The sequence below is a fragment of the Brassica napus genome, chromosome C6, assembly GCF_020379485.1.
Source record: "Brassica napus cultivar Da-Ae chromosome C6, Da-Ae, whole genome shotgun sequence".
Taxonomy (NCBI): Eukaryota; Viridiplantae; Streptophyta; class Magnoliopsida; order Brassicales; family Brassicaceae; genus Brassica; species Brassica napus.
The window spans coordinates 43451251-43468198 of record NC_063449.1 but is presented as its reverse complement, the minus strand read 5'-3'; the positions used below and the strand labels follow the sequence as shown (position 1 = coordinate 43468198).

General features: G+C 33.3%; 3 protein-coding genes across 4 annotated transcripts; 2 read left to right on the top strand and 1 right to left on the bottom strand.

Annotated features, from left to right (window-relative positions):
- The first annotated feature begins 3849 nt into the window (after window positions 1–3849).
- LOC106381088 (agamous-like MADS-box protein AGL12) lies at window positions 3850–7033 on the top strand. Its single transcript, XM_013820948.3, has 7 exons — window positions 3850–4204; window positions 4336–4441; window positions 5383–5444; window positions 5599–5698; window positions 6298–6339; window positions 6473–6514; window positions 6687–7033. Exons 1-7 carry the CDS (start codon window positions 4023–4025, stop codon window positions 6789–6791), a joined length of 639 nt encoding a protein of 212 aa, XP_013676402.1. The 5' UTR covers window positions 3850–4022; the 3' UTR covers window positions 6792–7033.
- Window positions 7034–8532: 1499 nt separating this feature from the next.
- On the top strand, window positions 8533–11439 carry LOC106381087 (GDSL esterase/lipase At1g71691-like). 2 transcript variants are annotated; one of them, XM_013820947.3, is made up of 5 exons: window positions 8533–9236; window positions 9377–9486; window positions 10378–10620; window positions 10709–10958; window positions 11038–11439. In XM_013820947.3, exons 1-5 carry the CDS (start codon window positions 8711–8713, stop codon window positions 11259–11261), a joined length of 1353 nt encoding a protein of 450 aa, XP_013676401.1. In that variant the 5' UTR covers window positions 8533–8710; the 3' UTR covers window positions 11262–11439. The 2 variants fall into 2 exon arrangements, with proteins under 2 accessions (XP_013676401.1, XP_013676400.1); XM_013820946.3 differs by having other exon boundaries at window positions 8542–9236; window positions 9365–9486.
- Window positions 11440–12344: 905 nt separating this feature from the next.
- LOC106379355 (glucuronoxylan 4-O-methyltransferase 3) lies at window positions 12345–13599 on the bottom strand. Its single transcript, XM_013819332.3, has 2 exons — window positions 13186–13599; window positions 12345–13027 (listed from the first exon to the last, which is right to left on the bottom strand). Exons 1-2 carry the CDS (start codon window positions 13480–13482, stop codon window positions 12434–12436), a joined length of 891 nt encoding a protein of 296 aa, XP_013674786.1. The 5' UTR covers window positions 13483–13599; the 3' UTR covers window positions 12345–12433.
- Between the last annotated feature and the right edge of the window lie 3349 nt (window positions 13600–16948).

Sequence of the window (16948 nt, the reverse complement as noted above, 5' to 3'; positions counted from 1 at the left end):
GTTCTTTTTTTTAATACGTTAAACTGTTAAAGTCACTGATCTGTGCTGGTCGTAGCTGCAGAAATTAAAAAAAAAAAATTATTTTTAGTTTAAAAAAATTATATTATTTTTCTTACCAAAAAGTTTTTGGCTGAAACATAAATTTTTGCGAACCCGAAATCAATATACTCCAGGAAGGTTAACGTCACCGTTAAGGTCCATCTACCCAAAAATAATTGGTTTGAATGTGTAATAATTCTACTAATTAGTCTATCACATACTCCTATTATATTAATGTTTATACTGAATTTAACTCAAGAAAACCACTCTCAGATCGGATTGTACTCATAGGATTCGAACCACAGTTCAAACGGGACAGATCAAGCAGATCAATCAAGCAGGACAAATGCAGATCAAGCGGGACAAGTGAAGATCAAACAGATCATGCAGGAGAAAACCAGATCAAATAATTTATTATAACTTATGAATGACAAAATTAGTTTAAAACTATAGATCATATATTAAAACAATAAAAATGACACTTAGATATCTAAACAAATATCTTAGATGTTATAGGATCGGCTGAAATGCCCGTAAATGTTTTATAAGATATTTATACTTCTTTTATTTTTTTATTTATAAAAATTAAAAATTATATGACAAAAAATAATAAGTAGAGAATGATAATTTTGTATTGTTAAAGTTGTAAATAAAATAAATAAAAATATTGTATTCATAAAACTAGATAAATATATTTTTAAAGTTATGTGTTGTAACAAAAATATTTTTATTGACCAAACAAAAAAAAAGCAGATCAACACCACCAAATGTTGGCGGGTGAAACCTACATGCAGATCTCATGCTTTTTCCTCAAAAAGACAAAAAATATTGAACTGCATGCAGATTTCCCGCTTGAACTGCTTTTACAAACAGAAAAAGGTGAATGATGAATGCAGTGCGGAAAAACTGCATGTACAAGAGAACTGCACTTGTCCCGCTCTTCTATTCGGACCCATAGTTAAACTAAAAGCACGCATTAGGATAAATATTAAATAATATAAAATTAAATACATAAAAATATAGGGAGTGGGGAATAAAAAGACGCTTTATGGCCTTACTAGACAAGAAAAATAAACCATGTGTCAATCATAGATACGATCTTGAGAGCCAATGAGATCAAAGATGCAAGGCAACAGAAGTAACTGATCGAACACACACTTTCTGGATTTTGCATGTTTGAATTTTGATTTGCCAAGATTATTAATTCTACTCCCTTCTTGCTTACGTAACTGACCCATCAGTCCATCGTACCTACCTCATAGAGAGATAGACGTCTCCCTCTTTATCCTTCTGTCTTAGAAATAGACTGTTCAAACTGTGAACCAAATTTTAAAAAGGATTAAGATAGTAATGTAGTGTCCTAATACATTTTTTGACCACGTACTATTTTAGCTAGTTAGAACTTTGCTTCCACAACATTTCTATTATGTTGTAGTGGCCGGCAAACTCAAACCATTTGTAGAGGAGCCCCGTTCTGATAATATCTTGGATACTAACCTTGGCTACAAAAAGATGATTATTTGAATACATCCCGACTAAATTGTCATATATTTAAACAATCTGAAACCAACTTCTACTTTTTTTATTTTTTAATAGAAGAATTATGAAATATATGTGAATTTCTATCCAAAATATTCTTCTATAATAAATGAACGCTCTTTTTCTATTTATATAATAATGATATTTTTCATATAGAGTGAAATATAACATTTTTGTATTATAAAAAGTATATTAGAGATAAACTAATCTCTATTTTTACATTTTAAAGTTTATCTATTATAGAAAAAATGTGTTGAATATATTCAAATAGATTTAGATTTTGTATAAATGAATCAAATTAATTAAAAGGATTATACTCTTATACTCCATCTGTTTCATATTAAGTGTCACTTTAGCTCATTTTTCTTGTTTCACAAAGAGTGTCATTCTACAATATCAATGCAATTTATACAACTTTTCAGCTGAAAATTAATTGCAAAATACCTTGATTTTATAAATAAATCGATTTATCTAAAATACTATTGGTTAGATATGTGATATTAATGAAAACATAAATGCATTTTAATGAGTTTCTTAATATGTGTGAAAAGTGTCTAAGTGACACTCTTTGCGAAACGGAGGGAGTATTAGCTAAAAATATCTCTAAAGGAAGATGATTTTTCATTCATTAAATCCTTACTTCTTCATGGTGTGATTTAATTTGGATGTTATAATTTACGCTGGAAATAAATACAAGAATGAAACAAATTTAGTAAAAACTGTGAGACAGTTGCTTGCCCCAGATTGTGGTTGTTAGTACTACAAAGGTATAATCATTTTCTGGAGACATTAATTTGTAAAACTTTCATTAGTAAGTTAAACAAGAAAATTAGTAATTAAAAAAAAAGTAGTTAGTGGGTCACAATTTTGTACAGCAACCCGTTTCTGAAGCTCAGCCGTAAATCTTACTAATATCAATGCCTCGTACTATTTTTGTTTATTTTTTGCATCTCTATATTTTGGCCGAACTTTATCTCCGGTTACATCAAATGTAGGATATGAGTGGGTTTAAGAGAGAGAAACAAATGGTTACAAGTACATCATTACTCCTTAAAATAAGTATGCTTAACCAAAAGTTCGTTCATATGATCTGTAAAGATTAACTAAACAACTAATGTTCAGTTAAAAATAAAAAATAAACAACTAATGTATATAGGTATATATTTGGAATAAATTGGCGCATTTTCTATGCATGTATAGGAAAAGTAATTCCATATTCCAAGAAGAAAAGAGAGTTGAAAACCACGTACTGCTGAAGAATAAGATTCAGGAGTTGTCACGTAGACAAAGGGCAAAGCAAGATGGCCAAAAAAACATTTTGAAATGGAAAATAAATAGATAAATATATTTTTGACCAAAAAAAAAGAAGATAAATATATTACATAGCCAAAAAGGCTACATTGGAACCTAACGTGGGCAGGTCATTGGTTCTCCACCACGATGAGATGAACATAATACCCACTTTAGATATTGACTAATTATGCTTATTTCTTAATGTCCATCACTTGTTTTGTACTTTTAGTGGTTAAAAGTGGGCTAAGAATCCCCATCGACCAGTATATAACTGAACATATATATAAGAAACCAAAAGTGTCGTTCTTATCATTAAATTTCTTAATTGACCTTGATATAAATTTCATCAACGTTTCAATGATTATTGTTGTGCGGATGAGCATTGATCGAGTATATATATTCGTTCTTAGATAGGAATTCAGTCAAAACAAGTAAGCTATAAGAGTATTGGTCTTTGATAGGTATATTATGTAGCAAACTAGAAATTATACCAATGATAAGTACATTCTTCATATCATACTTCAAATAACCTATTAAATTAGAAAAATATTTGGATTATTAGGTATTTTATAATATAGTTAAATTTTATATAAATATAGTATACATGTTGTATCAGTTAGTGCATGCCAAGTCATATGTCACATCCGATGTAAGATCAATCAATCAAGTATAACCTAAAAGTTAATTTTATACAAGCTAGAGAAGAAAGGGCATGTGATATACAAACCCATTAAAATAACAAACAATGCTTTAGAAGGAGCTTTCGCTTGTGTAGCTATATACTTTGTATGAATGCATACTTACATATAATATAACATATATGGGCACATACATATATTAAATATAAATGGAAATGAGGGTTTGTGGAGAAAAAGGTGTTTTAAGAAGCACAGAAGTGAGTGTGTGGGGGGGGGGGGGGGGGGGGGGGCGCGTGGGTGTGGGGGAATCTGTATATGGAGATTATATATAAAGAGAAGAAGGTGTCATGAGTTTGGTCATAACTTCACAGTTTTCTCCCAAGAAGAAAAAAAAAGAGAAACCGAACAGTAAGTGGGGAACCTTGAAGCTAGTTCAAACTAGTGAGAGGTTGATCCACGTTCTAACTGCAAATCCAAAAACACAAATCCAAACCTTAAAAGCATCATATAGAGATGGTTCGTGGAAAAATTCAGCTGAAGAGGATCGAGAACCCGGTTCACAGACAAGTAACGTTCTGCAAAAGGAGAACTGGTCTTCTCAAAAAGGCTAAGGAGCTCTCTGTGCTCTGTGACGCCGAGATTGGTGTTGTAATTTTTTCTCCTCAGGGCAAGCTCTTTGAGCTTGCAACTAAAGGGTATTAATGTATTATATATCTCATAGTCTTCATATATGTATTTTTGTTTTTTTTCAAGAATTCCTTTATTTGTGTTTTAATGTAGTTAAATAGAAACTTATATATATAGAAATTTGATTTATAAAAAACAGAACAATGGAGGGGGTGATTGATAAGTACTTGAAGTGTACTGGTGGTCATCGTGGTTCTTCTTCTGCTACTTTTACTTCTCGAGAACAATTTCAACCCCCAAATCTTGTACGTCTCTCTCCTCTCTTTCATTTTAATTCTTTATTTCCTTGCGTACTTATAAAACTTTTCTCTTTGAGTTTTGGAATCAATTTTTGAAACTGTTTGGTTGTTATGCCATTTTTGGTTTTATTAAAATTAGCCGGTGCTCAACGTCTCATAAACACCGTTAATCATTTCTTTTCATTTCGTTCTATGGGGTTTTCTGTTTCTTCTTTTTCTGTATAAATATACTCCTTATTTTGATATTATGCTATTTGGTAACACGTGTGGACATGCAAAGCGAGACTCTGTTGGGCGTTGTTCATAATTAACTGATTTGAATTAAAATAGTCTGCAAGCTAGGTAGGGCACCAGATTCCGATTATACATGAAATTAATAGTTATGAAGTAAACAGTCGTTGCAATTACCGCTCCCATTTTCTGATTTATTAATTTTATCAACTAGTGTGAGCCACTCACATATTGTGGAACGTTTGTACTACAAGTATAAATGAAAAAAAAAAACAAAACAAAAACAAAACAAAAACAAGTAATTTGTTTCAATTTTTATTGGTAAAGCAAAACAATTCAAACTATTACTGTTAAAGTAAAAGATGCTTTAGATACAACAATACCCATATAACACTTTAAAAATATTTGAATATTTTTGTTCTTTAATCCCATTATATTTCGAACGAAGTATCATATTATTTTATCTCAGCACAGTCTTTTGATAAAAGTTGCCCTAGACACTTAAAAAACGTAGCCCTAAGCTGTTGTCATTGGCACGCGCGGAACCATGTACATACTCCATTATATTTTTTTTATGCATGATATCTATACATTTTTGGAATAAATACATGTACGTCTGTCTATATGTACGGTCAGTACGGACATGGTCCCTAATTGTAACTTAACATTATTATTTACAAATAATAGAAACATTGAAACGAGATTTGATTATTTAGGATCCGAAAGATGAGGTCAATGTGCTTAAGAAAGAGGTTGAGATGCTTCAGAAAGGAATAAGGTATATATTTAGTTATTTACACATTAGCTACTTCCTTACTAAATTCGTACATACATACATATATATATGCATATATGGATGCATGTTCTTATGGATTATAAATTCGTACATACATACATACATATATGCATATGTAATAATAAAATGGATTCAGTTATATGTTTGGAGGAGGAGATGGGGCGATGAATCTTGAAGAACTTCTTCTGCTAGAGAAGCATCTTGAGTATTGGATTTCTCAGATCCGCTCTGCTAAGGTATACATGAGATTAATGCTTGTATAGATGTACAATCAATATGTTACGGAAAATAAATATTAAATACTGAAGATTAGGAAAATTATACAGTAAAATTCTATAAATTAATAATGTTGGGACTATGGTGTTTTATTATTTTATAGAGTTATTAATTTATAAAACTTTCATTTTTAGATTTTACCATATATATACATTAATTAAATTTTAGAAAATATATTTTATATTTTATTATATTACTTGGTGTACATAAAATATCTTTCATAGAATTTAAGTGTTGCTTTATAGTATTATTGTCAAATATATTGAAATGTTAAGAAAACATAGATGAATTATTTTTTTGTACATATATAAATTATATATATACAAATTATTAATTTATGATTTTAATAGGATTATATATTTACATTGGATTAACTTAAAAAAATATTATCTTATTATCTTATCGATTCGTGTCATATTTTGAACTGGCCTAACTCGAGAACAAAAAAATTATTAATTTATCGTGTTTATTCATTTATAGAATTTCTACTGCATATCTCTTTTTTTTGGCAAAAAGTTATATGTTCTATTACAAAGAAGTTTTTTGTGTAATGTTGCAGATGGAGATTATGCTTCAAGAAATTCAATCCTTGAGGAACAAGGTAAGCACATTACATCATTGTATATTCAGCTTCATATAAATCAGTACGTATGAGTCAGGATTTTGGTTTTGAAAATGAAAAACAAAAAACATTAAATTAACATTGCTCAACGGTTTTGTATGTCTGTGTGAAGGAAGGAGTCCTCGAAAATGCCAACAAGTATCTCCTCGATAAGGTATCAAATTTACTAGTATGTAATTGTTATAATTGCACATCTTATGAAGTTGGAGATCTATAAGAGAGTTATATCCAAATGCATATCTTGATATAGTCACAACATTCCAATGATATTTAGACTGATTTGCCCTAACGCTTTACTTTGTTGCTGTGTTGGTGAAATAATGCAGATAGAGGAGAACAACAATAGCATATTAGATGCTAACTTCGCAACAGTGGAGACTAACTATTCTTATATTCCACTAGCCATGCCAAGTGAAATATTTCAGTTCTAGACCATAGGATATTTGAAGACTATGTCTTACGAATTCAAATAATCTTTGGTAAGCATAATTAGTGTATTAAAATCATGCACAAGTATAATAAAGTATGTGGTACTTGCTAGGCTATTGAAAATCTATTTGTAACTTTTTCCTCTTGTTTTAATTTGTTGGTGTGAGCGGTGAAATGACTAAAAGTATTGTTTGTATACTTTGCACTTAAAATCTTTCTATCTATGTTTTGAGTTTATGGATTACTGTAGAAACTCAATAAATTAATACTCGATAATTAATAAACACTATAAATTAATAAATTTTTCTCGTACCAAATTGGGTCGGTTCAAAATATGATACAAATCGATAAAATAATAACATAATAATATTTTAGAAAATCCTATACATATATGGTCCCGTTAAAATGATAAACTAATAATTTTTGTATATATACATTTTATATAAGTACAAACAAACAGTTGTATTATTTGCTTTATTTCACAATAGAATTATTTTTTTATTTTCTTAACACTTCAATATATTTTACTAATATTTAGTAAAATTATACCTAAACCACATTTAAAATTTATAAACATATTTCATATACACCAAATAATACAATAACAATAATGTGAAAGTCGAATTTCAAAAAATTAATTAATATAAATATGGTAAAATCAATTATTTTGTAAAAAAATATTATAAAATATAAAAAATTCAGAAAAAACTTTTTGTAAATTAAATAACTCTATAAATTAATAAAATGGCATAGTATCAACATTATTAATTTATAGAGTTTTTACTCTATAGGGTTTGTGTTGACTGAGGATGCATATCCTCTTTTTCAATGTATTTACATTGTTATCTATGTAACCTCTAGACTCCAACGTAGAAAATGGATAGTTAAGAACAAAGTGGTATTTGTTGTTCAAAAAAAAAAAAAAAAAAAAGAACAAAGTGGTATTTCAACACAAAATCGAAATGATTTGACTCGATTCGAAAACTGATAATGTAATGAAACTTAAAACAATGCTCCATAGATGTTTTTTTACAAAAAAAAAAAATGCTCCATAGATGTGGAAACTTTCAAAGTGGCTTAACATTCGATGATACGAGTGAACTACCATTTATGGCAAAAAAAAAACGACTACCATTTAGTAGGTCCCACGTTTGTATCATTCCATCACACAGTCTGAGAAGTTAAACATTGAAAGTCAACCCTACAGTTAATAGATCAATATTCAGGAAGCAAGATGCGAATTCCTACTAGTATAACCACCATCTTGAATTAGAAGAGACTTTTTTTGTTGCTTTTTCTCGCTTCTTCAACATAATTGGTCTTCACGACTGTCTGACTTTGAAAGCTAGCTTAAACGTCATTGAGAACATCGACAATTTAAATGCAACCTTTCTCTCTTTTTATTTTTATTTTTTTAGACAAATGCAACATTTCTCTTCTTTATCTTCTTTTGATTATATTTGCCTCTTCCTTGTGAGCTTAACAAAAGTAGTCGTTTGTAAAGGAGGTTCTTTTTTTTTGATTAAGCATTTGCAAATCTTCCACTAGCTCAACGACTACATTATTCTCTAATCATACCTTTTACCATAAGTTCCATTAACTGATCTAAAATTAACTGCTAATAATATAAATGTTTGTATATCTACGTACGTAAGTCATTCACTTCGAAACATGTGTTTAGTGTATAAAAAATACAGGATATGGTATAATGATTTTATGGATATGCTATATGTATACGGTATACCATAACTCACATATTGTGATTGTCGTGAATTGCTTTTATTACTGTGTGGTAGAAGACGGATACAAACATTTACTACTCTTCACCAAAACCCCTCTCTTTCCCTCTATAAATCTCTCAAATTCTTACTTTTCTTCACCCAATAAAATTAACCCTATCAAACTCAAACAACTTCACAATATGGCTTTCCACTTCCGGCGACTATGCTACTTTCCAGCTCTTCTCTTGGTGGTTATCCAGCTTTTGCATGGCGTCTGCGGCCAACTAGTTGTGGTTGAGGAACCTACTTATGCTCCTCCGCCTCCACTAGTTGTGATTGAGGAACCTACTTCTTCTCCTCCGCCTCCATTAGATGTGGTTAATGAACCTATTTTTGCTCCTCCGCCTCCATTAGATGTGGTTAATGAACCTATTTCTGCTCCTCCGCCTCCATTAAATGTGGTTGAGGAACCTCTTTCTGCTCCTCCGCCTCCATTACATGTGGTTGAGGAACCTATTTCTGCTCCTCCGCCTCCATTAGTCAAACAAGACGGCAATGATGGCATTGTGCCGGCATTGTTTGTCTTTGGTGACTCTCTCATAGACAATGGGAACAACAATAACATCCCTTCCTTTGCTAAAGCCAATTACTTCCCTTATGGCATTGATTTCAATGGCGGTCCAACCGGTCGGTTCTGCAATGGCTTAACCATGGTCGATGGGATTGGTACGTTTCTCTTAAAAACATGTTATTTTCCTCCTAATTTGGAAAAAGGTTTAAAAATGAACAAACGTTTTGGATGAGACTGATCGATGAAGTAATTTGATGCATGCATGCATGCACTTATCATATAGCTCAACTATTAGGGTTGCCACTGATTCCGGCGTACTCGGAAGCTATCGGAGATCAAGTGCTTCGTGGTGTCAACTACGCTTCTGCAGCCGCAGGGATTCTTCCTGACACCGGAGGAAACTTTGTAAGTTGCATGCAACTTTTTACTTTTTGTTGTAAGAACTATATATATATATAAAGTAAATCTGTAATTAAGTTATCCAAATAGTACTACTTTATCTAATAATAACTACTTAGTAGTAGTATACAAACCGATTCTTAGAAATTTTTATTTTGTAGTATACATTTTAAAACTACGCATAATATGCACTTACATGATTTTCAGATATAGACGTATATTTGTAATGTTTTAATATGAACTTTTGAAAGCCAATATATGTATACTACCATTAATTTATTCGTTTGTGTTTTTTTAACAAAATTATTATTTCAATTTTTTTGTGTGTTTAATACATTGAAGACTTTAAAAAAAATTGTACCTTGTATTTTTAAAATGCAATGGTATAAAACCAAAATTTTAATTATATATAAATCCTTTAGTGATATAATAGAGAAAAAAAATCATAAATTTATTAACAATTTTATATTCATACTTACTAAAAAGGGCAATTCTCTCAAATAATTTTTTTAAGTTTTTGTCACAAAAATAGCAATCAAGAAAGAAAATTACCAAAATAACTCTTTTTTATTTGAAAATTTTAATATTTATTTTTTCATTTTTAAAAATTTGAAACCTTATCCCTCAAAACTTCACTCATTAACTCTAAACCCTAAGTATAGATTAGTTAACCCCATTTTTACTCTTTAATAAAACTTATTTTGGTCATTTTCTTCATTGAAGTTTATTTTTGTGACAAAAACTTAAAAATATCTAGGAATTTCTCTACTAAAAATGACATTGATAATTAAAAATCAACTCAAGCACTTTCAAAGTTCTTACATGATGGTCATATGAGTATATATTTGTTCTTAATAAACATCGAAAATTGTAATGAGTTTATAATCCGATGGTCAGATGGGGCGTATACCATTCGACCAGCAGATTCATAACTTCCAGACAACGTTGGATCAGATGGCCAGCAAGTCCGGTGGTCCGGTGGCCATTGCAGACTCGGTGGCTCGAGGCTTGTTCTTCATTGGAATGGGAAGCAACGACTATCTCAACAACTACTTGATGCCCAATTTCCCTACCCGCAACCAATTCAACGCCCACCAATTCGGAGATCTCTTGGTTCAACACTACGCCAATCATCTCACCGTAATACGTCAAAAACATTTATTAGTACTAACTAAGCAAGAAGCTGAAATGTAATCATAAATGTGTTGATTTTAATTTGGTAATGCAGAGACTGTATAATCTTGGTGGTCGGAAATTTGTGGTGGCTGGACTTGGAAGAATGGGATGCATTCCTAGCATTCTAGCTCAAGGAACCGACGGTAAATGGTCGGAGGAAGTTAACCAACTTATTCTTCCTTTCAACACAAACGTCAAAACAATGATCTCCAATCTCAACCAGAATCTCCCGGATGCTAAATTCATTTACATCGATATCACTCATATGTTGGAAGACATCATCGCTAACCCGGCCATTTATGGTAACGAACAAATCTTAAGCTAGCTAACACACTCTCTTAATCTCGACAATGGGTAACAATGGTTGTGTTGGTTTTGTAGGAGTTACTACTTTGGACAAAGGATGTTGTGGGATAGGACGGAACAGAGGACAAATCACATGTCTTCCCTTTGAGACTCCTTGTCCTAACAGAGATCAGTATCTGTTTTGGGATGCTTTTCATCCTACCGAGAAAGTTAATCTCGTAATGGCTAAGAAAGCGTTTGCTGGTGACCGCACAGTTGCGTTTCCTATCAACATTCAGGAACTGGCTAGTCTCAGTTAGAGGACCATCCTTTCTTATGGAGTAAACCAAGAAGAAATTAAAAACTTCGTGTTGTGTGACTTGTGTCTTTGTCATTTGTTCTTGTAACGTTTTTTTTTAAGTTTCGTTTATGCCATAACCATTGAGTAAAACCATTTTTACTTTTGAGAAGTTCTTGAAAACGTCAAATGTTTCACCTAACGGTCCAAATTTGATTACCAAACGGTCCAACTCTAATCTACTTGTTTTGCTTTAATTATTATCTAACTAATATATAGACCATTTAAGTTCAGGTGTTAAATAAAAAAATTAATAGTTAAATTAGTGTAATTAATGTGTTAATCAGTGTGCCAAATGTTCTTTTATTTACTACCAAGTTTTACATTTTTTTTGTTTTATTCAAATTATTTTAATTTAATGATTTATAAAAAAATATTTTAAAATAAAATTAATCATTCTTTATTTTATACATAAATATTGTTTCATTTAATTTGGATAAGTACGTTTTATAAGATTTTACGAAATAACTTTATTTATTATAATATAATGGACGAAAAGTTGATTAAAAGGTAAAATATTGAATTAAGAAGAAATTTAAAACTTTGTGTTGTGTCTTGTCTTTGTCATTTGTTCTTGTAACGTTTTTTTATTAGTTTCATATTAAAACAAAAGTTAAAAACATTTGAGTCAAAATCATTTTTTTTAAGTTCTTGAAAACGTCAAATGTTTCACCAAATGGTCAAAATTTGATCACCAAACGGTCCAACTCAGATCTACTGGTTTCGCTTTAATAATGATCAAACTATAGAAAGACCATTTACAAATTACAATAAGGTGTTAAATAAATAATTTCGACAGTTGAATTGGTATAATTAGGATGTTGATCAATGTGCCATTTTTTCTTTTATTTACTACGTAGTTTTTACAAATTTTTATTTTACATTATTTTTACAGAAATTTAGTACAAATTAAGTATTCTGTAATTTATACATCAATATTGTTTTCATTTATTTGCATTAAACATATTTTTATTGAATTTACTAAAGAAATTTATTTATTATAACATAAAATTAAGTTTGTTTTAAATTATTAGATGGAAGAAAATTGATTAAACGGTAAAATGTTGAATTAAAATATCATTTAGATAGTCTCACAGCCAAAATATATTAAAAAATCATTTTATCATCGGCGGATTAGGGACAGTATTTACCGCCGGCGATGTTAGAGTCCCAGTGACTAGGCACCATAAAATGACGGAGTCGTCCCTCTTGCTCCGTCATGTAATCTCTGCACAAAAACGCCATAGAGAACTCATCCTCCACAGTCCTATCCACATCATGCACAAAAACAGCCGTCGTCTCTCCTTTCCCCCGGCTCCTCGCGATCATCCCCGCCGTGTAAATCGCTGACATCCTCCCCGGAGCTTCTTCGTGAAACCCAGTAGGAGCATCCACCATGATTAAATTCCACTCCGTCTCGTAAACCACCTCCGGTAAGCCCTTCAGCGCAAGCTCGCACTTGGAAACTCTAAGATCCATCGACGCACCGTGACGGCACTCTTCTCTATCTCTAGCCGCCGACATCAGAGCCGCCGCGTCTCTTAACTTGGTCTCGTACCGTACGTGGTACGATTCCAGAGAAGGGAACTTCTCGGCGATCTGGCGTATCCATGACTCGTCCTCGTCTAAGAAGATAGTTCTTCCTCCGTGGTTTAGTGACGCCCACATCAAGCTGTCGTGACCAAGACCAAACACAAGAAAGTTGCACGGCGATGTCTTGTCTAGGACCTGATGCAATTTAAGTTACTCAGTTTTTTTTTTTAAGTTACTCCGTGGTTTACTCAGTTTTTTTTTTAAGTTCCTCTGTGTTTTAAAAAAGAAAAAAAAAAGTTACTCAGTTTTGGTTTTTGACTTGCATGTTGTTTTGTTAGTCTTTTGTTAATTACCTTCTTGGTGACGGAGATTTCAGAGAGTGTTTGCTGGGGAGTGACATTAGAGGCGGCGTAGTGGATGAGAGCATCGGCGAGCGAAGGAGGGATCTTACCGCAACTCACGGAGTCTGGGCTCTGTTCTTTAGTTCTGGTGGAGGAGCTGGAGATCTGGATAGTTTTGGCCGGCGCTGGCTGATATGAAGACGGTGAGAAATCGGTTCTGGTGATGAAGAAGAGAGTGATCACGAGGAGAGATGCTAAGGTAGAGAGAATGAGTTTCAGTGTTATCGGAAAGTGGAGATTAGTTGTCATTGTGATGGACGGAGAGAGAGTGGTTGTGTTAATTTGAGTTGTTCAAGTGAGAGGCGTTACAGTTTACTAAAAAGGTTAAGGGGACAAAGAGACAAAAGATTTCAAGTTTCTTTCGAGCTTTATGTCATTTGGTGGTTTGGTTATGTCGTGTGTCTCAATATGATTGGTCGATATTAACAATAAGAGCACGATTATCGCTACATTTTTAGCGTCTCTACAGCGGTGGGGGTCCAGGTTTTAGAAAAAACCGTATGCAAAATGGGCAAAATAAGAAACGTCGGTTGTGTGTGATTTTCACTGTTCGCGGGCCCTACCGATACGTGCCAGTCCGTGATTGGTCTGTTTTTTAATTTATTATTATTTTTTTTAATTAGAAAAAAAAATAAAAATAAAATAAGAAACCCTTAATAGGGTATATGGGATAAAAATGCCCTAATAACTTCAGATAATTAATATATGACTTTGGTGTCATAATCTAATAGGTGATTATGTTTAAAAGGTTTTAGCAAAGAGTAATATAGCAGTTACAATTTCTCTTTTGCCATCTTTTAATACATTTTGAAACATCTGTATACGAGAACACTAGCACTATTGGTGTTACTGTTAGGTTTTTAAGGATGGTGAATTCGAATTTGATAAGAAAAAACTCAACAGTGAAATTAGGGATAACTATTATCCTATATTATGTATTTGTGAAGTGTATATTGATTGAATACATGTAGATGGAGTTGTATAGGATACACGAGTCTGTATAGAGTATAAATACTATCATTGTACATTGTAGTTGAATTAATGAGAATGAGTTTATTTTACTCATATGGTATCAGAGCATTTCAGCTCGTTCTCTAACTAACTTCCGCCGTCATCACTCATCTCCACCGTCTTCCACCGGATTCTCGTCGGAATCCTTCGCTTTTCATCTCTCATTCCTTCGACAAGCTCATCTCCGCGATTCCCTGTGCAATCTCAGCTCAACTTCAGATCGTCATTCAGATCGGAGCTCGAGATCGACATCAATGGGGAAACGTAACTGCAAGTCGAAGTTCCGTCGTTCTTCACCGGATCTTCCGGATTCTCAATCACAGTCATCTCCGATGACTCGCGACATGCCTTCTGGCTCTCGTCAACCTCGCGATGTTATCGAATCTCCCGATCGTGCTGATCTCGTTCGCTCTCCTCTCATTCCACCTGTGGCTCGCTTTGAGGTATCCGATTCACCTGATAACATACATTCTCCATATCATCTTCTCAATTCCGATCATCCTGGACTAGTTCTAGCTGCGGAACCTTTAGATGGTAGTAACTATGGTGTTTGGATCATCGCGATGACTACTAGTCTTGAGGCTAAGAACAAATTAGGCTTCGTTGATGGATCTATAGTCAAGCCTTCTAAGTCTGATCCTTATTTCCGAATCCGGTGTCGATGCAATAGTATGATCAAATCTTGGTTGTTGAATAGCGTGACTAAACATATCTACACAAGTATACTGTATTTCAAGAAGGCTTCAGATATTTGGACGGATCTACACACACGTTATCACAAGTCTAACTTACCAAAGATTGTACAAGCTTCGTCATCAACTTCATTCGTTCAAACAAGGCAGTATGGATCTCTCCTCATATCACACAAAGACGCAGTCATTGTGGGAGGAACTCTCGAGTCTTCAAAGTGCTAATCACACAATTGAAGATCTTCTGGCAGAACGTGAAACCAATCGTATCATTGACTTCCTTATGGGGCTCAATGATAACTATGAGAACATTCAAAGTAGAATTCTCATGAAGAAGGCTCTTCCAAATTTCTCGGAGGTGTTCAATCTTTTGGATCAAGAGGACAGTCATCGGGCTGCTCATACTCAGACATCTTCACTTTTGGAAACTCCTACTGCTTTTCAGGTTTCTCAGTCTTCTGATCAGAACTCTGCTAGGTCTTCTTCGGGTGGTTATCAGAGAAAGGATAGGCCTTTTTGCACTTTCTGTCACTGTCCTGGTCATGTTATCGATCGATGCTACAAGAAGCACGGGTATCCTAATAGCATGAAACCAAAACCGAAGAGTGACACGCTGGTTTCTCCTTTTTCTGCGAATGTTGCTGTTGTTGATCATTCTCAGCCTGATGAACTGCCTACACAGGATTTATCTCCTACTCAGATTCAGCAGCTAGTATCTTTCCTCAGTAACAAACTACAGACTCCAGCGAATCATCCCACTCCAGAGGTTCACTCTGTCTCAGTTTCCGTTCCTTCTTCTTCCAGCACTTGTCCTATATCCGGTAAATTTCATCCTTCTATTCATTGTTCCTTTACCGGTAGTGCTAAACCTTATGTCTGCTCTATGACTAACAATGCCACACCTTTAAACGCATGGGTGATAGACTCAGGGGCAACAAACCATATAACTCATCAACGCGCTTCTTTCATTTCTTTTAAACCCCTTCCTGATACAACTGTTTCTTTACCCAATGGAGTTCTGGTTAGCATTGTTGGCATAGGTACTATAGCACTGGGTAGTGATCTAATCCTTAGTGACGTTCTTTACATCCCTCAATTCAAATTCAACCTTCTTAGTGTCAGTTGTCTAACTAAAGTCTTACACTGTCGGGTTTGGTTTGATGAATCTTCTTGTGGTATTCAGGATCCTACACGGGAATTAATGATTGGAATGGGTAGAGAAGTGGCAAACCTTTACATCCTGGATATAGAGTCATTGTCTTCTACAGGTACTTTACAAAATGTCGTTGTTGCTTCTGTTTCTAGTATAAATCTATGGCATATGAGATTAGGACACCCTTCTATGTCCAAACTTGAGTCTATGCATTCTGTTCTAGCTTTTCCTAAGCAACATACGCTTGATCCTCATTGTAAAATTTGCCATTTATCAAAACAAAAACATCTCCCTTTTGTGTCTCATCATAATATCAGTAAAAACCCTTTCGACCTGCTTCATATAGATACATGGGGACCCTTTTCCACTCCTACTCACGATGGCTTTAAATATTTTCTCACCATTGTTGATGATTGTTCTAGAGCCACGTGGGTCTATCTCCTCAAAAACAAGTCTGATGTTCTCACTGTTTTCCCGGGTTTTATAGAAATGATAGAGACTCAGTTTGATAGAAAGATTAAGGGGGTTAGATCTGACAATGCTCCAGGACTCAAATTCTCTGCCCTTTATCAATCCAAAGGAATTCTTTCTTTCCATTCTTGTCCTGAAACTCCACAACAAAACTCTGTTGTGGAACGTAAGCATCAACACATTCTCAATGTGGCTCGTGCTCTTCTTTTTCAATCTCATATCCCTCTTCCTTATTGGGGTGAATGTATTCTAACCGCAGTTCACCTGATTAACCGTCTACCTTCTCCTATTCTTGAAAACAAAACACCTTTTGAAGTTCTTACTAATAAAATACCTGATTATGATCAACTTTGTTCTTTTGGTTGCCTCTGTTATGCTTCTACATCCCCTA